The sequence below is a fragment of the Zalophus californianus genome, chromosome 10 (assembly GCF_009762305.2).
Source record: "Zalophus californianus isolate mZalCal1 chromosome 10, mZalCal1.pri.v2, whole genome shotgun sequence".
Taxonomy (NCBI): Eukaryota; Metazoa; Chordata; class Mammalia; order Carnivora; family Otariidae; genus Zalophus; species Zalophus californianus.
This window is the reverse complement of record NC_045604.1, coordinates 26,849,684-26,874,456: the sequence shown is the minus strand read 5'-3', so window position 1 is coordinate 26,874,456 and position 24,773 is coordinate 26,849,684. Positions and strand designations below refer to the sequence as shown.

Below are 24,773 nucleotides of genomic sequence, written 5' to 3'. Positions count from 1 at the left end.
ACTTATTTAAATCAGGGCTGCTTTTTTAGTACTTGAAAGAACTGCTTTATCTTCAGAAAAACAGCTCCAAAGAACAACATATAAAAATCATATAGAGGGGCGCCTGGGTAGCTCAGTTGTTAAGCGTCTGCCTTCAGCTCAGGTCATGATCCCGGGGTCCTGGGATCGAGCCCCGCATCAGGCTCCCTGCTCCATGGGAAGCCTGCTTCTCGCTCTCCCCCAGCTTGTGTTCATTCTTTTGCTGTCTCTCTGTCAAATAAATAAATAAAAATCTTAAAAAAGAAAAAATCATATTGAGAGAGGAAAAACTTTATTTTGTAGTAGATGAATTCTTCTTAGGAGCTGCTAGAAATTTCTTCTAGAGTTTGCCTCTGCCTGGTCAGTCTGTATTTCCAACCCTAAAAATTACAGATACAGTGTGAAAAGTATTATTTAGAAAGGATCAAATGGTTAAAGTATTCGCTTGCTAAAGCTTGTTCTGTAGGAACCTTGGAGTTGTGTTTTGCAGACGATTAAATTAGATTTTAAAAGGTTGAATTGACACACTTGGTAGCTGGTGTGCTTCAGGTTAACTTTAGAATGTTAGCCGCCTTGGTAAATAAAAGTAGATTGAATGCCTAAGTCACTGAAAATTTTATATTTTATTTTTACCTTGTATCCAAAGCAGATAAGAAATAGGGATTATCTCCTCTCTCCCACCCCACCCCAGTCAATTCACTGTAGGCAAATAGGAACAGAAAGACTGGCTTGTAGTCATCCAGTGGTCTGTATTGAACTTAACTGATCACAGAAACAAAATTTCTTGGCTTATAATAGCTTAATTTGCCATAAATTATTTGCTCTTCTTTGACTTGCTTTATTCAGAAGGTTCTTCCGGAGTTTCCAGTCTTTTACTCCAACCTCAGCCCATTCCAGGTCCTGAAAAAGAGAATGTTCGGACTGTAGTGAGGACAGTAACTCTTTCCAGCAAACAAGGTGAGGTATAGGTAGGTCTAGGTTAAGAGTTGTCAGGCTACCACTTTTTAATAACTGGGAGAGCAAAGTCCTTGGGTGTAGTGTACCTTTGATGGATTTGCAGGAAGACTTGAGTATATTGGTCAGATAGAAGGATGAAAAGAAAACTCAGTGCATTTGACTCTTACTTGAAAGGTTGACATTCTTGCTCAAGCAGCTCTCACATTTAGGTATATTTCATTTTTACATTTACTCTTTATCCATTCAGCAAATTTATTGACTGCCCATTGCGGGCAAAGAACTATAATAAACTCTAAATTATAGAAAATGTAAGCCTTTTCCCTTAATAGTTTTAAACCTGGTAAGAAATATGACACAAGTAATTGTAGTATACAGATACATTTAAATGTGCTGTTCAAAGAATAAAGAATAAGGGGAAAGAGAGCGCACTTTGTGCTGGTTTTCAAAGTTCTACATGAGAGCTAGCAATAGAGTGTGATTTCATTTAGCATATCGAAGTGCACAAACAAAAAAGTATAGCTGGGGTTTCTTAAGCAATTGATTAGAACACACCTGTCTTCATATACTTGGCTACTGTTAATAATTAGAACTGTATTAGTGATCCCTTTGGGCTGTGCATTTGGCTGTTTAAATTACTATTTAATAGACTGAATCTTTTTTCCCCCCATGTGACAGTCTTGAGATGTGATTTTCAAGAGACTTTCTGGGTGGGCTCATGATATCAGAGCATATTTTGTACCTATTATTATTTACTGAATACAGAAAAATTGGGTAATAGTAGAGAAATTCTGTTTTTGCCATTTCAGGAGAAGAACCCTTGGTAAGATTGAGTCTCACTGAGAGACTGGGAAAAAGAAAATTTTCAGTAGGTGAGATGAATTTTGTGCAGATCTTTTGTTTTCTTCTATTTGTGCATTAACATGATAATATCCTCCAAAACTGACTTTATACAATATCCTGTTGATACTGATTTATTTGCTGGTCCCTCTGAATTGGCTGAAAGAACTTACAAAATTTGTTTTTCACATGCATTATACCTTTCACTGATTTACAGAAATTTATAGTGTTACAATTTAAGTAGATTGTAACCAGCTTTTTAGAAGGTACTACATTGAAAAAACAGTAAAGAAGATACCTCTTTGTCTCTTTGGACAAACCGAAATTTGAGTTTTTTCGAGGGAAAAAAGTGTCCAGTTAATATAAATTTGGTCCCTCAGTTTATTAATGGTATTTTATGTTTAGGGAAGTGTTTTACCGTATTATTGAATTGTCATGTACATACCCTAATGTGTCTGTCTCAAAAGAATTTTGAAAATCTTCTCTGATTTCAGCTATTCCTTCATACTCTTCTTAAAATGTGCTTGCAAATACGAAATCTTACCTGTTTTGTGTTTTCTTTGATACCATTTTCACTGCCTGAGAAGTTTTAGGTAAAAAATACAGCTTTTTGATGTCTACATACATGTAAACTTTGTGATTTTTGGTCTCACATTTAAATTATAAATGTACTGAGTAGGGAGAAAATCATACCCTGTGTAGGGTCTTTCAGATTTTTAATGGGACGCTGCAAAGATTATCTTTAGTCAAGCAATCTGAAAAAGTTTTTAACTTGTGACATTTAAACAGCTCCTATTGAACAGTATAATATAATGACCAGTCAGGAAACTTGGTAAAGTCTTGGCTCTATCACTAATTTGGTGACTTGAGTAAGATAGAATTTTTCATAACCTTAGATCTCTTATCTACAATTGAAGAGAGGGGGCTGTTTGTTCTTCCAAGTTTTCATGTCACAGGAAAATATAATGATTCCTTTCCTGTCCACCAGGAACATTCCGGGTGCATTTAACCACAGATACCCCTAGAATTTAGCAAGTGGCCATTTAAGATGTTTTTTGTATATGAAGTTTTTTTCACATATTCCTAATTCTGAATTTTGGCTTTACTTGGGGCTTATCATTCTCCATTTGTAGTTTTAGTCAATTATTTGATAGATGTTGATTTGTGCATTCTACTTTTTGGCCCTTATTCTTTCTGGGACATTTTTATTCTCTAACATTGAGTTCTGTAAGGACACTAGTGAATGAACACACTATATAAAATGCAGAAAACTGACATTCTGCGTTGTCTGTTTTGCTTGTATTTCTTAACCTTGTTGAAGACTGATTTGAACTCTTGAACTAAGTTCTCTCCGTTCGTAGGTGGTGACAGTGATCCTCCATTAAAGCGTAGCCTTGCACAGAGGTTGGGGAAGAAAGTGGAAGCTACAGAAACTAACACTGACAAAGCACCAAAGAAAGGTACCTTTGTTCTAATATACTCTGTGTGTGTGTGTGTGTGTGTGTGTGTGTGTGTGTGTGTGTGTGTAAGTAATCATGACACTTGTTTCTTGTAATGTTAACAGGTATGGTTCGTCATTCTTTTTTGTTCAGGTAAATTAGATTATCTTGTGTTTGTATTATTCAACAAACATTTGAGTATTTATTCTAGTGCTAGATTTTAGGGAGATGCCACTGGATAAAATAAATACCATCACAGTCCTCAGGAGCTTATAGTATAATGGCAGATAGGAGTACTTATATATATTGTGATAAATTCTGTGATGGAAAGAGTACACAGTGTTATCAGAGCACACAGGAAGGGCGCTTCTTTTACCATCTGTCAGGGAAGGGTTCCCAGGGCAAATTATGTTGAAGCAGACCTGAAACATGAGTTAGGAATTAGGCAGGTGAAGTTGAAGGACCAGAGGCTATGCTGAGGCAGAGAAAGCACAGAGCTAAGAAAGCAGGATATACTCAAGGGACTGAGTATGGTTGAAACAGAATTGGGGGTAAAAGAGCATATTGACTGGAGAGGAGGAAGGAAGTGGATCATATGGAGCCTTTTAAGCCATGGTAGAGAGTTTGGACTTAGTAGCAAACCATGGGAAGGTTATGAACAAGGATCAAAAGCTCAGATTTGCATTTTAGAACCATCATCCTGCCTAAAATATGGAGAAAGATTAGAAGGGGACAAGTGTGCTGTCCAGGATATGAGTTAGCAGGCTGTTAATAAAATAATCTAAACGAGAGGAGTTAGTGGCGTAGATTTAGTGTTCTAAAAGTTGGTATGGACAGATGTGGACTAAATTGAGAGATATTTGGGAGTTAGAATGATTACGTGGTTGAAGTTCTATTTATAGAAAGAAGTCAAGGTTGGACTTTGTTTTCCTTTTATGACTTGGCAGTGAAACATTGGTGTTAATTACTGAAAGAATAGATGGGGTTTTTTTCCTTTTTATTGTGTTTAGTTTTAACTTCTTTTGAAGGTGAGAAACTTCCACTTTTCCTCTAGCTGAAGAGACTTTAATGAGTAGATGTTTTTGTTTAGGGTCTTTCTTGGCCTCTCAGAGCAAACAAGTTACTCTTTTTCTTTGCAGTCATAACCTTTTTCTCCTTGCCTATTGATCATATTAAAAATTTTCATAAATAAAAAGCACATTTTAAATAGACTTGGGGCCTAAGATTATAGAAGTTTGTACAATAACAAAATTACTTCCCTGAATTCAAGTTTCTGCTTTTCAGATCTAAAAAAAGATTATTTTTTTAAAGCCTTCCAAAGTGCTCTAGGGAATCCATGATTCACATAGGTCTTGTTCTGTGGAAAAGAAAAATTTTAAGACCTTAAGAGATTTCTTCTTTAAGTATTTGCATTAGAAGACAAACATAAACCTAATTTGTGAACTTTGGAAAAAAAAAGGTCTCTGTTCAACTTTTGGTTTTTAAAATACATATTTTTTACAGTTCATGTTTCCAAGTCTCTGAAGGAGCGATTAGGCATGTCAGCTGGTCCCAACAGTGAGGAGGCAGCAGGTAGGTAAACCCTAAGACCAGCTTCTAATATTTTTTTCCTTGCTTTAACAATCTTTACCTTTTCTCTGATTTATTTTCCTGTTGCAGTTAGGTTAGGGCTTGTGTCTTTTGTGATTTTATTTGTTTTTTTTTTGGTTTTTTTTTTAAGTAATTGATGACTCACTAGTATGAATTTTTTTTTAAGATTTGAGAGAGAGAACTAGTAGTGGAGAGGGGTAGAGGGGGGCTGGAGAGAGCGAGAGAAGCAGACTCTCTGCTGAGTAGGAAGTCTAACATAGGACTCAGTCCCAGGACCCGGATATCATGACCTGTGCGGAAGGCAGATGCTTAACTGACTGAGCCAGTGAGACGCCCCATGAATTCTCTTAAAAGATGGCGAAATGATCAGTTCAACATAGCATTAGTAGTAAGAAGCTAGAAACTACCTAAATACCCAACAAAAATTCAACTAAGGTAGTTATGTACAAAAATAATTATTGTCATGAGTCATATTTTGAACAATCATGATTTGAAAAACTTCTCACATTATATTGAATGAAAAAAGGTACAAAAGAACACATTGCTTTTGACCTTTAGATTTAGGGTAAGAATCTTATTTTGTGGGGGTGATGAAGTTTATTTTCTTATTATAGAACTTTCTCTCAGAAATAACATCCGTATGTATGATTTCAGTTTTGTAAAGATAAAAATATATGCCTTAGAAAAACACTGCAAAAAATACACCAAAATAATTTTCTTCTCTATATTCTGTACTCTTCCTGTACTCTTAATTTTTAAACCTTTTAAGTTGCAAGATCTAACCACTTAGTGTATATATGTATACAGTTTAAAGAATAGTAAAATGAACCTGTACTCCAGCCATCCTGCTCTTTTGTACCTCACTCTTTTGATTGAACCAGCCTTGCACCCCTCAGTTTGATGCTTTTTAATTTTTATATCTATGCTTTTTAATTTTTATGTCTATGTTTATGAATGGTGTTAGCCTGTGCTTTTCTTTTTTGTCCTATATTAAGATTTTTAACAGCATCATAAAAAGAGAGTCTGATGTTAAACATTCTTACTCTTTTGTAAAGAACCTGGGTTTATTCTTCAGAAACTTTTATAATTTTCTCTTTATTCCTCCCTGCTGTGCTGGGACTTTAGTACAGTAGGTCTAAACATGGCACTTTGGGTTGATTCAGCCCAGTGTTCAGTGGGCCCTTCAAATCTGAGGACTTAGTTCTAGAAAACATTCCTCTCATTTCTCTGAGTATGTCTTCCCACTCTTCTTTTGGTTTCTCTGTGGCTTTCATACCAGACAGAGGCTGGAATTTCAGGACATAGGCTTCACGTGTCTTCTAACCTTGCCTTCATGCTCTCCACTCCTTGGCTTTTTGTTTGTTTCTTTGGTTTTGATTTTTGTCTCACCTTCTATGGTCTTTGCTTGGCTTTATTATCTAGGTCAGGAATTGACAGACTTTTTCTCTGAAAGGTCAGATAGTAAATATTTTAAGTGGTGCAGTCTCCACAGCTACTCCACTGTGCGGCCATGGCCACATTGGGCCCATCAGCTATAGTTTGCCAAGCCTCTTCTAGATGGCTGGTTTTTTAGTATTTAGTTCCTTTGGTGGGATTTATTTGTGCACCTGTGTTTGTATCTTCTAAGACTTTTTTTTTGTTCTCTGGTTTCTCCCTGTTTCACAGCCTGATTTCGGGCTGCCCTGGAGTTTCTAATTGGAATCTTTAAAAAAAAAGTGTGTATTATCTTGTCATTTCCATCACTTCTGTTTGTTTTGGTCCACTTTTATTTTTTTTTTTTTTAAGATTTTATTTATTTATTTGACAGAGAAAGACATAGTGAGAGTAGGAACACAAGCAGGGGGAGTGGGAGAGGGAGAAGCAGGCTTCCCGCAGAGCAGGGAGTCCGATGTGGGACTCGATCCCAGGATCCTGGGATCATGACCTGAGCCGAAGGCAGACGCTTAATGACTGAGCCACCCAAGCGCCCTGTTTTGATCCACTTTTAATGTTGTGGTTTTTTCATAGCTCTTGGGCTTCCTTTGGAGGTTCTAAAGGTCTTATTCCCAAGTGGTCCTCTCTCCAGACTGGGAGACACGAGTGAGGGCTGCCTGAGGCGGGGAGGGCATGCTAAAAGTCAGCTTGTGTGGGTTGCAGGCTGGAAGGCTAGGGGCCCATACCATTGCCACAGTAAGAAAGTTTCTTTCCTTCCCTAACTCTCCTTTTTCCTCTTCTCCCCTCTTCTTTTTCTGCTTAGCATTTGTTGTTCTCCCTCCAGCCCCAACCTAACTTGCTCCCCTCCCCAGCAGATTCTCCTCTTTTCAGGGAGCAGTTCCAGGAGAAAGTCATGACTGGTCCTGCTGCTCTATAGGCCATCCTTACATTTCTACCCACTGTTCTTTTCCTACGAGTTTGGCAGTTTTCTTTGGCTCTGCTGGGAAGAACAGATCTCACTCCTACAGTTTCATTTGTTCTTTTTCTGTTTTTCTATAAATTCAGATAGCTGCTGTCTTATCTCAGAAATCCCTCGATTTATGCTGTGCCAATAGCAGCCTTGTTTTCCACTACTGTTGTGGGTTTATTCTATTTTTAATGTCTTCTCTATTGTTTTGATAAAATTTTGGTAGAGTGGGGAAACAAGATCTTCATGTCACCATTCACACACTTCCTTGGAGTGGAAATTTTGAGATCAGACTACCATCTTTAAATGGAAGAATTTCCATTTAAAGCCTAAGCAAGTAATTCAGTATCTGTTTGAGTGTTTCCTATATACAGGTACTATACTAAAATATTTCAGATAACTACATATAGTCCGTTTTCATGAAGTATCTAGTATGGCTGGAAATGCAGGTAGTTGCAGTGCTGTGATCAGAGAAATAAACTAGATTGGCAGGTGTCAGGTTCTAAACCGAACTCAGTTAAAAAATAGGCAGCAAGAGAATGAGACCAGTAGGGCATACTCTCTGTAGAAGGGACAGCATGTTCAAAAGATGAGGTGAAACCAAACATGATGTGTTTAAGGTTGTTAAAGGATATTTTTTGTTTTGGATCTTTCATTAAAAGCTGTCATTCAGGGGCCCCTTGGTAGCTCAGTCGGTTAAGCGTCTGCCTTCAGCTCAGGTCATGATCTCAGGGTCCTGGGATCAAGCCCTGGGACAGACTCCCGGCTTCTCCCTCTCCCACTGCCCCTCCGCCCTGCTCGTGCTCTCTCCCTCTCTCTCTCTCTCACAAATAAATAAAATCTTAAAAAACAAAACTGTCCTTCAGTTATCAAACACATGTGTACAATCTCCATATTTTTGTTTTTCCCTCATTACTTCACTATTTCTTTTAGCCTTTCAGTAATGACGACAAGCATATCTGTCAAATGTGAAATTTGTACTTTAAACAGATGTAGAATGACTAACATATCATTAAAAATAGCACTTCAGTGGCGTGCCAATCTTTGGGCCTTTCCCATCTTTCTTCTGTCTCTGTTTTACCTCCTATTCATCCTTCAAATATCACTTAAACATTACTTCCTCTGAAAAGCTTCCCTTAACCAATTCTAGACAAAGGTTGGGGTTCTTCCTCCTACATAGTATTATACTTTCTTTATCAAAGTTATCATTATTGGGGTGCCTGGCTGGCTCAGTAGGGCATGCAGTGTAGCTCTTGATCTCAGGATCATGAGTTCAAGCCCCATTGGGCTTAGAGCTTACTTAAAAAAAAAAAAAAAAAACCCACGAAGTTACTATTACCATACTGTAAACTACATGTGGGCAGAGATTGTGTTTTGCTTATCATTATATTTCTAGCACAGTGTCCAGCACCTGTTATAAATGAATGGAAGAATTAACTTATTGCCATTTTGTTAAGATTTATAATGACAGGTGTCTCCAACTAATAAATGGCTTTGAGATTCTTCAGGAATAAGCTTCTGAATAGAACTCCAACAAAGCAGTAATTTTTGCCACCTAAGAGTTTTCATTGAGGGCCACTACCTGAAACGTGCAGTATTTTAAAAGTGAAATTGAAACTAATATACATTGATCATTTTAATTACCTGCCTACATGATACCACTCTATTAGGACTCTGCCCTGATCCAAGAATAGAGAGAGCATAAGTTGTTAAGAGGTGAATGCTAAATACAGTGACTTGTTTTTCGCCCCTCCCGTGCAAACAGAGAGAGTCACTAAAGTTGGTGAGATCCATGTGAAGACATTAGAAGAAATTCTTCTTGAAAAAGCTAGTCAGAAACGTGGAGAATTGCAACCTAAACTCAAGACAGAAGGACCTTCAAAAGTTGATGATTCTACTTTAGGAACAAGAAGCCCCTCCACTATCCGAATCAAAACTTTCTCTGAGGTCCTGGCTGAAAAGAAACATCGGCAGCAGGAAGCAGAGAGGCAAAAAAGCAAAAAGGATGTAACTTGCATCAAGCTAAAGACAGATAGTGAAATTAAAAAAACAGTGGTTCTGCCACCTATAGTTACCAGCAAAGGACAATCAGAGGAGCCCGCAGGTAGAACAAAGTCTATGCAGGAGGTGCACATCAAGACACTGGAGGAAATTAAACAGGAGAAGGCACTGCGGGTACAGCAGAGCTCTGAGAGCAGCACCAGCTCCCAGCCTCAGCTTGAGGCTGCCCCAGGGGCAAGGCGGCTTCTCCGAATCACAAAAAAACCAGGTAACACCACAGTTTGGTCTGGGGGCACCTGGGTGGCTCAGTCGTTAAGCTGTTAAGTGTCTCCCTTGGGCTCAGGTCATGATCCTAGGGTCCTGGGATCGAGCCCCACATCGGGCTCCCTGCTCCGTGGGAAGCCTGCTTCTCCCTCTCCCACTCCCCCGCTTGTGTTCCTGCTCTCGCTGTCTCTCTCTGTCAAATAAATAAATAAAATCTTAAAAAAAAAATAAAGTAATGGGGAGCCTGGGTGGCTCAGTCGTTGAGCGTCTGCCTTCGGCTCAGGTCATGATCCCAGGGTCCTGGGATCGAGCCCCGCATTGGGTTCCTGCTCCGTGGGAAGCCTGCTTCTCCGTCTTCCACTCCCCCTGCTTGTGTTCCCTCTCTCGCTGTGTCTCCCTCTGTCAAATAAATAAATTTTAAAAAACAAAACAAAACCAAAAAAACACCACAGTTCGGTCTGTAGTACCATTTCCCCAGATCATATTTCAGGGTCCAGAGTGCTAACCATTACACCATGGAACCCACTTCCCCAGATCATATTTCAAAGGGCAGTATTCCACAGGATTTTCATAGTACTCAGATAACTTTGAAAACCACTGGATCAAATGAAGTTAAGCTCTTTCTTTACAGGAGTGCTATATAGACCTTTGATATTTTAAGGTGCATTTTGAAACTTTATGAGGGTGAATGGGCTTCATCTACAATTTTATTTGTCCTATCTTATCTTTATTTTCATTAAGAAAAATTTTACTTAAACTGTTCCTGAAGTTGCAGCCTAAATGAAATAATTAATGATGCGTTTAATGTGAACATAGGTATAAAAGAAGAGAAGAAACTTCAAGAAGGAAGTGACGTTGCTTCCCAGAGCAGTGTTATTAGAACAGAGGCTAAAGAGGTGAGTTTAAGATCATTTCATACTTTTGTTCATGGCAAGCAAAGGCCAGATGAATGATAAAATGTGCCTTTTAGTTATAGCATAATAAATTTTTAATGCTTCAGTAATAAATTAGGTAAATAGTCTTTCATTATGCTTATACTATTCTATGAGAATTTTCTGTACTTCTGTTTATAATAGTGTTCTCTGCCCCCTTAAAGTTGTCTTTTTTAATTTGGCCATTTAACGTTTTTGAAGCTAAGCATAATGGCACTTATTTACAAAACTTGGGGACTTTTTTTTTTTTTAAGAATTAAAAACGCTATAATTCTGCAACCCAGACATAACAACCATTAGCTTTTTTCATGGGTTTTTCTCAAGCCTTTTATTTATGTACATATGTATGTGAACTTGTTCATTGTTTAACTCGTGTTTAGAAAGTAATTGAGAACTCTATAGTGTATCATTTTGCAGCCTGCTTTAATTTTACTATATTCATAATTCTTCAGGATGTTTGTTTTTACTGACCATGACATAATGTTCTATTACATCAATATAGTCTGCTTCTGGACATTTATATTTTGTTTTACACAGTTAAGGTAATGAACATCCTTGTCCATAAATCCTTGTGCAAGTGTCTGATTATTTAGGAGGCATTTGTATTTGACTTAGGGTCATGATTGTCTAAGCCTATAAAATTGGGGTTTTCATTGTTCCATATATCTTTAACTTTTCATCTTTAGCTTGGTATTTTCTATTTAATATCAAAGAGCAAAAGCTCTGGTGTTCTGGGTCGTGTTAAACTCTGCTTGACATGAATGTCAGCCCATTAGTAACTTAAACAAGATTTTCTTAATCGAGATGAAATTGACATATTTATATTAGTTTTGATATATTTATATTAGTTTCAGGTGTACTTTTTTCTTTTAAACAAGTTTTTGTTTTGTTTTGTTTTTAAGATTTTATTTTTTAAGTAACCTCTACATTCAGCATGGCGCTCGAACTCACAACCTCGAGATCAAGAGTCACTTGCTCTACCAACTGAGCCAGTCAGGCACCCCAAGTTTTTTCTCGGTGGTGGTGGTGGTGGTTTTAATTGAGCTATAAAGCCTGATAACTTACAAATAATAATTATCGTACGGATTGTTAGAGGTATGAAATTTTAAATCTGTCATTTAAATTTGCCCACAGGCTTCAGAAGAGACCACAGGAATTGGCATCACCAAAATTCAAGTCAAGAGGTGTGAGACCATGAGAGAGAAGCACATGCAGAAACAGCTGGAGAGGGGCACCTCACAGAAGGAAAAATCAGTTTTGACACCCCTCCGGGGAGACGTAGACTCTTACAATACTCAGATAGCAGAGAAGCCGGTGCTCACTACGGTGCCAGGCCTCACACGGCACCTGACCAAGCGGCTTCCCACAAAGCCATCCCAAAAGGCAGAGGTAGAAACCTCAGGCATTGGGGACTCAATACTGAATGTGAAATGTGCAGCACAGACCTTGGAAAAAAGGGGTAAAGGTGAGTGGTTTTTCTAGTGTATCTTGCTTTAGGATTTGAAAATTACCAAGTTTCCAGTAACTCCCTAGCAACAATTAAGTTAAATTCCATTTGTATTGTGTACTTTTCACACAGGTGGAAAGTAATATTTGTGATAATTCTACTTAAAAAGACAAAGCTCCTTTCTCAGAATTTAAAATTGCTATTTAAAAAGCTTTGTCTAGGGGCACCTGTGTGGCTTAGTCAAGTAAGCCTTAGGCTCAGGTCACGGGCTCCCTGCTTAGTGGGGAGTCTGTTTCTCCCTCTCTCTCTCCCCCTCCCCGCTCACTCAAATAAATAAAATTTTTCAAAAATAAAAGTAAAAAAAATAAAAAGCTTTGTCTAAAGGTTGCTTCGGCAGCACATATACTACAATCGGAATGCTCCAGAGAGGATTAGGATGGCCCCTGTGCAAGGATGACACACAAATTTAGGAAGCATTCCATATTTTTAACTAAGTCATGGGGACGTAACATAGCACGGTGACTGTAGTTAACAGTACTATATTATGTATTTGAAAGTTGCTAGGAGAGTAGATCTTAAAAGTGCTCACACAAAACAATTGTAACTGTATGGTAATGGATTAACTAGACTTACTGTGGCAATCATATAGTCACGATATGTACAAATATTAAGTCATTATGTTGTATACCCAACACTAATACAATGTTATATGTCAGTTATATATCAGTGGGGGAATAAAAGCTCTCTGTGATGCATCTTTCCTCTGGTTTTGAAGAAGGAAAACACCAGGGAATGGAAGAACAGTAGCGAATTCAAGAGCCAGTGAAAGGAATTGAGTATACATCTACATTATGACCACATTGTAGTGCACATTGTTTATGGGTTATTTTCACTTTGGGGGTGTGTATGATATTTCTAGTATTGTGAAGGAATTTTGATATCTAAAGTTACTCTCCATGTAAAAGAGGAATTATTCTAACTATTAATCAGATGTTTTCTGTCCCTTGTAGCTAAACCCAAAGTCAATGTGAAGCCATCTGTGGTTAAAGTTGTCTCATCCCCCAAATTGGCCCCCAAACGCAAGGCAGTGGAGGCCCACCCTGCTGTCATTGCAGCTGTGAAGCCACTCAGCTCAAGCAGTGTCCTACAGGAAAGCCCCACCAAAAAAGCAGCTGTGGTAAGAAGTAGATCCAGCTAAATGGTGCTTTGGTCCTGTGGGAGGAAAGCAGGAAAGAGTCACTCTGCTAGCTCTGTGTGCTACTTTTGCCATTTCCGAAGCATTTTAGTTGTTTAGGTTGTTACTGTATTCTACATTCACAGACATTTTTGGAGTGGCAGAATGGAAATTTTTTTTTTTTAAGCTAATTCTTAGGTGGCAAGATACTTTATTTCTACACTCAGCCTTTGGATTATTTATTCTCAGATTCCCAGGCTTAAAGAATGATAACCATGGTTCTAAGAAAGTGGCAAAGTAAATGAATATGCTCAAATAAAAAAAGCCGGACTCCCACTGAGTTAACCTTCCTTTGACTTTTGTAGGCGGTTGTCCCACTCCTTTCTGAGGACAGGTCAGTCACTGTGCCTGAGATGGAAAAACCTAGAGACAGGTAAACCTTGCAATTCTTCTTAACCAAACTTTAGGCCACTATTATTATTTATGTACTCTAGAGAATGACACTGCTAAATAAATCTTCAAACATGTCCAACTTAGCCACTCAGACCAACTTAATAGTGAACTTAAATCTGCTAAACTTCCAATTAATTACAAGAAAACATATGCATCCAGGGTTGCTGTTCTCGTTTGGTGCCACTGTTTATATGTTGATTGCATTATTTTTGCAGTGTTTTCAATATCTGTCTGAATTGTGCTTTAAACGGGTGAAAATGCCTCGCCAAATCAGTAAAATAATTCTGTGTTATGTTGTTAATCAGAAATAACTCTTTGTGTTCCTGAGACCAACGTCGGACCATTCATTCAACCATTAACAAAGGGCAGTTTTCTAATAATCTTTTGGGTTTTTTTCCCTTGCAGTCTTGTGCTGCCTCCAACCCAGTCCTCTTCAGATTCCTCCCCACCAGAAGTATCTGGCCCTTCTTCATCTCAGATGGCCACGAAAACTCGCCGACTCAGCTCCACCTCAACAGGAAAGCCCCCGCTTTCTGTGGAGGATGATTTTGAGAAACTAATATGGGAGATTTCAGGAGGCAAATTAGAAGCTGAGATCGACTTGGATCCTGGGAAAGATGAAGATGACCTTCTGCTTGAGCTATCAGAGATGATTGATAGCTGAAGGCAGTAGAACATTTAAAAAAAAAAAAACAAAAACAAAAACTGGACTTAGTTTCATCTATTATAACATTTACCCAAGATGATCATTTCTTTAGTCTAGAATTTGCCCCCAATCAGACGTATACCTCTGAATTACCTGTATGTGTCCTGGATTCCTTGGGGTCAGATTTTTAAAGTCCCTTGATAACCATTTTGTCCATTCGATACCATGGTTTAGCATCTATGAGAAAAATGTTCTTACACCTCCCCACAGAAAAACTGAGAGGGAGAACCAAGTCAAAGGGTGCAAGAGAACTTAGTGACTCCTTGAGGTGTTTGTCAGTTTGGGCTTTTTTCCTCTTTGCTGTAGTATTTCTTTTATGTATTGTCTTAATGTACTTATTAATGTAACCTGAGTTTGAAAAGGATGAAGACCAGCTGCTGCCAGTGAGGACCAAATTTCACACTACCACTAAACAAAAGATCCACTCTGTCTGCGTTAAATTGTATGTCTTTTTAAAGGTATTTGGAGATTCAACTAAGCTTTAGAGAAGGCTGAGCAGCTCTGGAAGCTTGTAATCTGGACATAACTTTTCAACCTGATTTCCATGCTTCTGCTGCTCTGTCAGCCTCTGAAGAGCAATAGCTAATTTATTATTACTGTAATTTTTTAAGGCTTTAAAGTGCCTCAGGGGTCCTCTGAAACTAATTTTCTATTTCTGGGATTCCCTGGATTCTTAATAAGAGATGGTGACATAATGATTAGAGGAATTCTTTTTTTAGCATGAAAGTTGTCCTTTCTCTTCTTCAATACTTGCCTCCTACTGGCATTGAATTCTCACAGGGATTAAAATTGGTTAATTTTTTATTTCTAACTCTCCCAGCAAACTCCTCTTGCCCAGTTATTTATTTGGTGCCCTTTAACCACCAGAGGGGAAAAAATGAACTCCTCCAAGCTGCCAATATTTATCTCTGGACTGTAGCAGTACACCAAATTGTACTGTAGCAGGGATGATTGAGATGCTCTGGGGGTGTATTGTATACCTTCCAGTTTTCTTCATGTCTGAATTGAATTTTTTTTTCTTGATGTCAGTCTCCTTCATATCACCTCAAGGTTTAGACTTGTGAAGGAACAAGTATGATGGGGATACGAGTCTTGAAAGGAGACATATTGTACATAATCAGAAGGAAGAGGAAAAAAGGACTTGTCCGTTTTGATACTTTGCTGTAGGTGGCCAGTTTTGTTTCTCATAGGGAAATCTGATCCACCTGTCGTGTTGGCTCCTAAGGAACTGCTGTTGTAAGCGGCTCATCAAGAGTTGAACCTCATGTAGCCTTGTTGGGAATATGGAAAAGGAAGAAAGCCACAGGACTGCCCATTCAGTCTTGGGAAGATCTGGATGATTCTGCACACAAGCAAAAATGACTTGAAATTTATGTACAGACACCTCTCTACCAATCCATCTTCAGCTGACTGAATGTTGTATAATAGCCCTTCTCCAAAGCAGGGGTGGAATGTTCTGGTTTCACCACAGATTTTCTACTCATTTCATTTTTGGAATCAGCTTAAAGATTCCAGGTCCCTTTTGTATATAACCTTTATTCTTTTTCTTTTTTAAAAATAATTTTGTTTCATATTTAAAGTCCTTGTATTAGTCAATGATTCATGTTCAGCATTATTTGAACCATTTGCCATTACAAGAAAGAGAAATACTTATTTGTGTTTTAAATAAAACTGGTGTAGGAAAGTCTGGACTTAATGAGTTAAGTGGTCATACATCACTTCAGCCTAGGATCTGCATCAATGGGGGGGTCCAGTCAGAATGTTGTTGGCCTCTTTTGTAAATGCTCCAATTTCACAGATGCTGTGTGGCTTTAGAAACTTCTCACAAGGACGTATTGCCAAACTTACCCAGAAGTATGCTGTTTTAGCCACATATACTTTAGGAAAGAACTAACATTAAATGGGGAGGATTTTATCATTGTTAACTCAGGTAATGCCATTAATTTTTTAAAGATTCATTTTTTTATTTTAGAGGGCATGTGCACACCAGTGGGGAGATGGGCAGAGGAGGAGAGAGAATCCCAAGCATATTCCCATTGAGCACGGAGCCCGATGCAGGGCTTGATCTCACGACCCTGAGATCAAGACCTGAGCGGAAATCAAGAGTTGGACGTTTGACGATTGAGCCACCTGGGGACCCCAATGCCATTTAATTTTTTTAAAGGAAAGAGGATTTAGAAGTGATCATAGATGGATTCATTTAAGAACTCTGAAGCATGAAGTCATATAAAAAATTTCAGAGAAGTCCCAAGTGTTAAGTAGTATGCCAGTTTTTAAGGGAATACACATAAATTTGTTAGCAACCAACAACATAGATTTTTTTCCTAATAAGTTCAACTTTTCACAAAAACAGATTGGGGGCTTCTGGGTGTCTGGCTCCCCTGTTAGCAAGGGAGTCTGCTTGAGATTCTCTCCCTTTGCCCCAACCCCCTTCGTGCACACTTGTGTGTGCACGCCCTCTCTCTAAAATAATCTTTTTAAAAAAAATCAGAAACATTCTGTATTGGGTTTTAAGTGATGATGGTTTTCAGTTTTAACAGAAGAGGGCCCAAATGGGGACCCCGGGGTGGCTCAGTCAGTTAAGCATCTGCCTTCAGCTCAGGTAATGATCCCAGAACCCTGGGATCAAGTCCCGCATCCGGCCCCTTGCTCAGCAGGGAGCCTGCTTCTCCCTCTGCTTGTGCTCTTTCTCTGACAAATAATCTTTAAAAAAAAAAAAAAGGTCCAAATGTGTTGCAGTTTGGCCACAGCCGAAGTTTCAAGATAGTTTGTGACTCATGTTTTTGTCTCAAGATAAATGATCCCTAAAGTTCTGACCTTAACTTCAAACAAATCCCAATAGGTCCTCTCAGATGACCAAAACAGAGTTTTTCACCTCTCCAATCTTTGAAACCACCATAGAGTTAGATTGATAACTAATACTGTTTCAGAAATAAAGCTTAATCTATGTTGATCAAAGTACATGTTACTTTTCTAAAATTGTGGCCTCATTTTGCTGGAATATTTCGGCAATTCTTTAAAATGGATTGCTTTTTGGGCGCCTGGGTGGCTCAGTTGGTTAAGCGACTGCCTTCAGCTCAGGTCATGATCCCGGAGTTCCGGGATCGAGTCCCACATCGGGCTCCCTGCTCAGCAAGGACCCTGCTTCTCCCTCTGACCCTCCCCCCTCTCATGTACTCTCTCTCTCTCATTCTCACTCTCTCAAATAAATAAATCTTCAAAAGAATGGTGCCAGAGTTGATACAAATTCATGCACATATCTCTCAAAGAATTATCTACTCCATAATATCAATAATGCATACTCAATAAAATATTAAAAATTTGTTTAAAAATGGATTGCTTTTTGTCAGTTTAGCAACAGGAAATGGGTGGTCTCCAGTTGCTGTCCAATATTTAAACAACATGCTATGCTACACTGGAAGATCACTGCTTTATATCCCCACTGTAGTGTCAGAAAGTATATTCCTATGTGCAACTGGGTTTGATCTACTGACTTTTCAAGAGCTCTTTATTTCTTAAATCTGATTTTAGGAAGCTGCTTGAAAATCTTTGCAAGTTCCCACAACCCACACATCAGACTGCATTAATAACTTATTCTCCAAACTGTGCTTCAACTTAATTGAATTTGCAAAATGATGTTAAGGGCATGAGCATAAAGAAAATTTTTGATCTTGACCATTTTCTTAACATTTTACAATAAAATGAGCAAAGAATCAGCAAAAATTAAGGAGTCACAGATTTCCTGGGAGCCTAAGAGGAAAGTACTCAGGTTGCATTTAACTGCTAAGGTGTTACAGAGGCTGAATCTATGGTGATGAGCAAGAAGCAGTGGATTCAAACTTGGCATTGCCTGTCCCTGGGTTTTTTGGGTCTTTGGCCCCATGTCTGGTTTGTCCTCAGGAGTAAGACAACAGCCTGCAGAGTTAAGAGTAAGGGTAAGCAGAGCCAGTCAGATTCTGAAGAAAGAGAAGAAAAAAATATTCAAATAGCCTCTTGTTTGTTGAATAAGTGAAATAGGGAATTGGCTGGATCAAGAAGACTAGAAACGAGAAATTTCAAGGGAAGAGTGAAGCAAAATGGAAGGGAATCCTTACCTGACAGGTGTATACGGTGAAGGAGGTCCCTTCTTTGGGTTGGGGATCTCAAGGAGGGTGGCCGAGCTTAGAAAAACAAGGGAACGTGAAATTAACACATCAGCATAACTGCCACAAAGTATTTTGGACTCCCACCCCTTGAAGAGACTCAAAATAGAACCTAAATTCTAACCATCACTTAACACTACTGTCACCAGGGAGAGGAGTATGATGCAAACCCCTGCCCAAGAAATAGAGGAAGTACTTTTAAGAGAAAGGTATCAGGGGGCACCTGGGTGGCTCAGTTGGTTAAACCGCTGCCTTCAGCTCAGGTCATGATCCCAGGGTCCTGGGATCGAGCCCCACATCGGGCTCCCTGCTCATGCAGTAAGCCTGCTTCTCCCTCTGCCTGCCGCTCCCCCTGCTTGTGCTCTCTCTCTGTCTCTCGCTATCTCTGTGTGTCAAATAAATAAATCTTAAAAAAAAAAAGGTATCAGGAATGAAGTAGGTGCAAGCATAAGTAGATGATGCTATAGAGGGAATGAGAAGTCAGTTTGAGACTGGTCAGGAAAGGCTTCCTTGAGGTGCCAGAGCTGGAGTTTTGTGTAGCTTGCCTAGCAAAGTAGAAGGTGTGAGCTACTAACAAGGCCAACACAGCAGGTAAGGTTTGTTTACAGTGACCTCTGACCATCCCATTGGTACTTTCTCAGGCTCTGCTTTGTCTTATTCTTGCTCTCAATTTGCTGTCAACCATTCTTGGCTTAAGTGTAAACTGATCTTTTAATCAAAGATTTTAAATGCAAATCTGAGTCACTGCTTTGAAAAGTCTTCCAATCTTTCCCTCTCCCTCCACAATTATATTCAGGTCCCTTAGCATGGCATGCAAGGCCCTGTCCTCCCAGCCTCCTGCCTCACCCTTGATGCTCTCCACTCCAGCAAAACTCCAAGCCGTCCACTTCCCTTGAACACTAATCTCTGTCCAGCCCTTTGCCTTTGTTAACGCTGTCTTTCTCCCTAGAAGTCTCTTCTTTTGGCTAACTCCTACACATCCTATGGCCTCCAGGCTACTCTCCCAACACTCTATTCTTCCTCTCCCCAAATTGGGGTTTGGTGTCCATCCACCAGGCATACGCTATTTGTTTACCTCCAACATTTTAAAAATTGTTTACCTGTCCATCCTCCTCAGCAGAACAGAAACTTGAGACAGAGATTCTTACTGACCTATATATTCTCAATACCTAGTATCGTAACAAAATACCACAGACTGGATGGTTTAAGCAACAGAAATTTCTCTCAGTTCTGGAGGCTAGAAGTCCAAGATAAGGTGTTTGAAAATTTTTTTCTGAGGCTTCTCTATGGCTTGCAGGTGCCACCTTCTCTGTCCTCATGTGGTCTTTCCTCTACGTGTACATGTCTGTATTTTAATGTCTCTACGGACACCAGCCATCTTGGATTAGGGCCCACCCATATGACTTCATTTAACCTTAATTACCTCTTTAAGGGCCTATCTCCATCTATAGTCACATTCTGAGATGCTGGGGGGTTAGAGCTTCAACATATGCGTTTCAGGGAGCACACTTCAGCCCACAACAAAAGGCATTCAATAAACATTTGCTGAATGAATGAAAAAGCTCTTGGCCCATATACCCATGTCAGCGGCTGCCGATCTTTGCTAGGCTGCCCTGTCTTTGCAACCCCATTCTTTGGAATGCTTATCAATAATATTCAGCAAGCCGTGAGATGGAAGGAACTTCAAGCTAAGAGGAAGGATGTTCTTCAGTATTTAGGAGGCCCGGAACTGACTCTTTTCTTAGGGTGCATCTCTTTGGTATTTGTTGTTGTTTTTTAAAAATTTTATTTTTAAGTAATCTCTACATACACCCAGCTGGGGCTCAAACTCACAACCCCAAGATCAAGAGTTGCACGTTCCACTGAATGAGCCGGCCAGGCGCCACTCGGTATATCTCTTTGGACCAGTGATTTTTTTTTTTTTTTAAGATTTTATTTATTTGACAGAGAGAGACACAGCGAGAGAGGGAACACATGCAGGGGGAGTGGGAGAGGGAGAAGCAGGCTTCCCGTGAAGCAGGGAGCCCGATGCGGGGCTCGATCCCAGGATCCTGGGATCATGACCTGAGCCGAAGGCAGACGCTTAACGACTGAGCCACCCAGGCACCCCTGGACCAGTCATTCTTAATTAAGATTATTATCTTAATTAAGCTATTTTACAGACACCTCTGGGAGTGTCATGAAAATCTCAAATTTTGCAAGAATGTTATGATTAGTTGTAATTTAAAAAGAGAAACTAGTTTCATAGTACCTTCCACTACCTAATGAATTTATGGAACTGGTGATACAGTTGACCCTTGAACAACACCAGTCTGAACTACACAGATCCACTCATATATGGATTTTTTTTTAAAGAGTTGACAGCAAAAGCCACAAGGCATTTATCTACAAATGCCCAACCCAGTCTTCAAGGGACCTAACAGAAGGCAACTGATGCAGGCGTCAAGTCCGCCACCCTCTAAATTCTCGGGAGGCCTCTGAGGCCCTCAGCAGCCCCTGGAAGCCCCAGGACCCAGCAGGGCAGTAGGTCGCCCTGTGTGCCTACAGGGTGATCAAGTTGAGTGCCAAAGGTTGGTGGGCAGGAGGGTGGGCTGAGACAAAAGCCCAAAGGGGTGGGATGGCACTGCATAGGGAGCCCTGATCCCTGAGTTCTCTGTGCACTGGGCTCCCAGAGGCCAGTGAACTCACGTGTGGCTGCAGCTGCCCATGGCCACGGGCCTCTGGTATACCTCCAGGCCACTGGGGCAGATGTACTGTGCATCCAGGCCCTTGTCACAGCCCGCAGGCCCACCTGGGGGCTGCCCCTGCTAAACCAAGGCCTCCGGGCTACAGAACAGCACTATACTGGGGCCAGGCCTGCCACGACCCTGTCCCCTCCCAGCCTGGCTAGCCTATACTCAGGTTTTTTTCAATGAATATATGTACAGTACACTGTAAATTTTATTTTCTCTTATGATTTTTTTTAAAGATTTTATTTATTCGAGTGAGAGAGAGAACATGAGCGGGGGGAGGGGCAGAGGGAGAAGCAGACTCCCCACTGAGCAGGGAGCGGGATGCGGAACTCTATCTTAGGACCCTGGGATCATGACCTGAGCCAAAGGCAGATGATTGATCGACTGAGCCACCCAGGTGCCCACTGCCTTGTTATTTTAAACAATGCTGCAATGATTACATTATATCACACATGTAAGTTTACCTGTAGGTTTAAATATCTAATACTGCAGCTTAATAATTTATATTTCCACCACTCTTTGATCTTTGTCTATGGCTTCTCAGTGTAGTTTAACATGCATGCCTCATAATGAGTGAAGTTGGGCATCTTTTCATATGTTGGAAGACCACCTATATTTCCTTTACTATAAACTGATTGTTCACCCACCTCCATTGCCAATTTTTATTTTGGATCTTTGTGTCAGTTTCTGGCTGCAAATTCTTTAATCTTTAACAGAGGTGGGCTCTATTTTTCCAGCATTTGAATCTGGCCTGAGGTGTGAACTGTATACTAGTTCCAAGCCTGGCCTTTAAAAGGTACTGTTGGCTTCAGCTTTGGTTTTTTGGAGGTCTGGGCCACCATTTAAGAAAGTCATCCTAGGGGTGCCTGGGTAGCTCAGTTGGTTAAGCATCTAACTCTTGATTTCGACTCAGGTCATGATCTCAGGATCATGAGACTGAGCCCCCCACCACCACCACCTCATTGGCTCCACATTGGGTGGATTCTCTCTCTTAAGATTCTCTCTCTCCCTCTCCCTCTGCCCCTCACCCCAACAGGCATGTGCTCACACTCTCTCTTTAAAAAACAGAAAGAAAGCATCCTACTCTGCAAGAGAGACCAGGTGTGAGGCCCTGAGGCTGCACAGACATGGAGATGGAGCCAAGTGAGGCCAGCTTTCCACACACACACACACACACACACACACACACACTCCAAACCCTTAAATATGCCTTCTGGAGCAAAAACAAATTGCCCAACTGAGAGCTGCCCAAATTCTTGACTCACAAAATCATGAATTATAACAAAATAGTTGTTGTTTTAAACTACCAAGTTTTGAAATATTTCTTTCACAGCAATAGAGATGAGAAAAGCATTTTTTTAAAGCTCTTTATATACTAGTAAAATTAGCCATTTCTGTTTGACGTGGTACAAACATACTTCTCCCTGATCTTTGACTCTGCTTACTGTGGTGGTGTTTTAGTCACCCAAAACTTTATGTGATTTTTACATAATTGAATTTATCACTTTTTCTTCTAAAAACCAGCAAGAGCATACAATTGAGAAAAAGACAATTGTTAAGAAGAAAGAGGCAATGTCTATGATTAAACTCGATAAACTAGCAAGAAGAAACTAAAAACTAAAGAAAACTGAAAAATTCCCAAAGACTCAAAGGGAAATTTGAACAAATAGACATAAGGTAGTTTAAAAAAATTGATTCTAAGTTTTTCTCAAGTTTAATGTAATCACAGTAAAAATACCAGAAGGATTCTTTTAATTAGATAATTCTAAAATAAGAACAGCTAAGAAAGTTCTATCGACTTCTATAGTCCTACCAAATAAGGAAAATCATACAGTACTTACAAGAGTGACACTGGAAATACACAAAGATCAACTGGGCAAAATATAAACTATACATATATACATACACTTGTATATTATAAATGTGGCATTTTATTTTTTAAAAAAATTATTTAAGATTTTATTTATTTATTTGACAGAGAGAGACACAGTGAGAGAGGGAACATAAGCAGGGGGAGTGGGAGAGGGAGAAGCAGGCTTCCCATGGAGCAGGGAGCCAGATGCGGGGCTCAATCCCAGGACCCCGGGATCACGACCTAAGCCGAAGGCAGACGCTTAACCGACTGAGCCACCCAGGCGCCCTATAAATGTGGCATTTTAAATTAAATGGGGAACAATAGTTTTTTGTAAATGGTAATGGTAAAACTGGGTAGCTGTCTAGATATTATAAAGTTCTATCAGTTCTAGGATATACTGGGATAACATTTTAGATGGAAAAAGATTTAAATGTAAAAAAGCAAAATCACTTAAGAGAAAAAATAAGGGCGCCTGGGTGGCTCAGCCAGGTAAGCATCCCACTCTTATTTTTGGCTCAGGTCATGAACTCAGGGTCATGAGATAGACCCCTGCATCAGGCTCTGTGCTCAGCCGGGAGTCAGCTTGAGATTCTCTCTCTCCCTCTTTTTCTCTTTCTAAAATACATAAATAAATCTTTAAAAATAAAGGAAAAAACAAATCTCATGAGTTTTATAATCAGATGACTGGTTATAGGGATCAATCCCCAAAAGTTTAGGAATCATGACTTCAGACACAGGAAATTGCAAGTGTAGCTAAGCATCTCTGCATCTGAAATGAGACAGGTATGATAGTTTCTTCCATCCATGCCACCTTGGAATTCAACTGATCCTGTTTACTTTGTGGACAACATAACCCTCTATTGGGATTGGAGGGGGGACTTTTTTTTTAAAACAATTATTCCATGCAGTTTCTAGCTTTTTATATTTCAAAACTCACTTTCATATCCTTTGATGTCAACATTTTTATGAGGTATTAATATCCTCAACAGAAGACCTCAGTTAAGCAAGTTATGATTCTGCCACTTGCCCCTGTCCCCTTGGAGGAATCCCTTCAACTCCGATCTCAGTTTCTCCATCTGTAAAATGGGTATTCTGGTCAAACACCATTTCTGCCAGGCCTCAAGCCACTGACAAAACCTAACAGATTCCAGCTCCTCCCTTCCAGCTGTATTACCCTGGAAACGACGTGTTCCATCCAACACGGAGGCCTTGCTGAGTCCACACACATGCTACCCCTTCACTGAAATCCCCAACCCCACGATGAAAGACCCTGTCATCTCCATCTTGGTGACAACGAAGCCGAGACACGGCAAGGCTGAGGAACTTACCCCTTGGTCAAACACACCGTAAGCGAGTTGCATTTGGGCCCAGCCATCAGATTTCAGGGCTTCCCCGCTAGCCATGCCCTGTCGCCACCTTACAGTAAAGCCCCACAAAGGAGACGGGAGTGGAATCGGCTACACAGCGAACCACAGCGCCTGGCTTTTGAATTCGGATTGTCTGTGGCTGCGAGGGCCAGGTGTGGGGGGGCCCCCCCGAACTGGGGCTTCTCGCCACCATACCCTCTAGACGGCGATGCGGCCCATCATGCCTAAATTCCAGGGAAACAGGCCTTAGGAAAAGCACTAGACCAACCCATCTCACAGAGAGAGGCACGCAGTGTGACCACTCGACTGTTTAAAGCCGACACATAAAATGGAGCCGTGATGGCGCCGGAGTCCGCGCCACTTCCCGCGGCGGCCGCCCAAGCGAAGCCCCTCGGCACCTCCTCCCGCCTGCCTCCAGGTGGTGCTGTAGGACCGACTCACGTTCTAAAGTGCACAGCCTCCTTCTGGCTTCCCTCAGG

The 24,773-nt window shown here is 40.2% G+C and overlaps 1 protein-coding gene, 1 long non-coding RNA gene and 1 other non-coding gene across 13 annotated transcripts in view; 2 read left to right on the top strand and 1 right to left on the bottom strand.

Moving 5' to 3' along the window:
* The window catches only part of LOC113932747 (zinc finger BED domain-containing protein 6), a 42,282-nt gene extending 26,393 nt beyond the window's left edge, over positions 1 to 15,889 (top strand). For all 11 annotated transcript variants that reach the window (XM_027612115.2, XM_027612114.2, XM_027612113.2 and 8 more), the window contains 10 exons: positions 865 to 975; positions 1,782 to 1,844; positions 3,174 to 3,272; positions 4,755 to 4,823; positions 8,987 to 9,490; positions 10,303 to 10,382; positions 11,553 to 11,883; positions 12,876 to 13,042; positions 13,405 to 13,472; positions 13,898 to 15,889. In XM_027612115.2, the coding sequence (XP_027467916.1) occupies positions 865 to 975; positions 1,782 to 1,844; positions 3,174 to 3,272; positions 4,755 to 4,823; positions 8,987 to 9,490; positions 10,303 to 10,382; positions 11,553 to 11,883; positions 12,876 to 13,042; positions 13,405 to 13,472; positions 13,898 to 14,156 (1,751 nt within the window). In that variant the 3' untranslated portion in view covers positions 14,157 to 15,889. The remainder of the gene's footprint in view (positions 1 to 864; positions 976 to 1,781; positions 1,845 to 3,173; positions 3,273 to 4,754; positions 4,824 to 8,986; positions 9,491 to 10,302; positions 10,383 to 11,552; positions 11,884 to 12,875; positions 13,043 to 13,404; positions 13,473 to 13,897) is intronic.
* On the bottom strand, positions 251 to 24,717 carry LOC113932750. Its single transcript, XR_003523122.2, has 3 exons — positions 24,256 to 24,717; positions 18,293 to 18,358; positions 251 to 918 (listed from the first exon to the last, which is right to left on the bottom strand). It is a non-coding gene; the product is annotated as an uncharacterized LOC113932750 (long non-coding RNA).
* LOC113933835 lies at positions 12,251 to 12,353 on the top strand. Its single transcript, XR_003523530.1, has one exon. It is a non-coding gene; the product is annotated as a U6 spliceosomal RNA (small nuclear RNA).
* Positions 24,718 to 24,773: the final 56 nt, after the last annotated feature.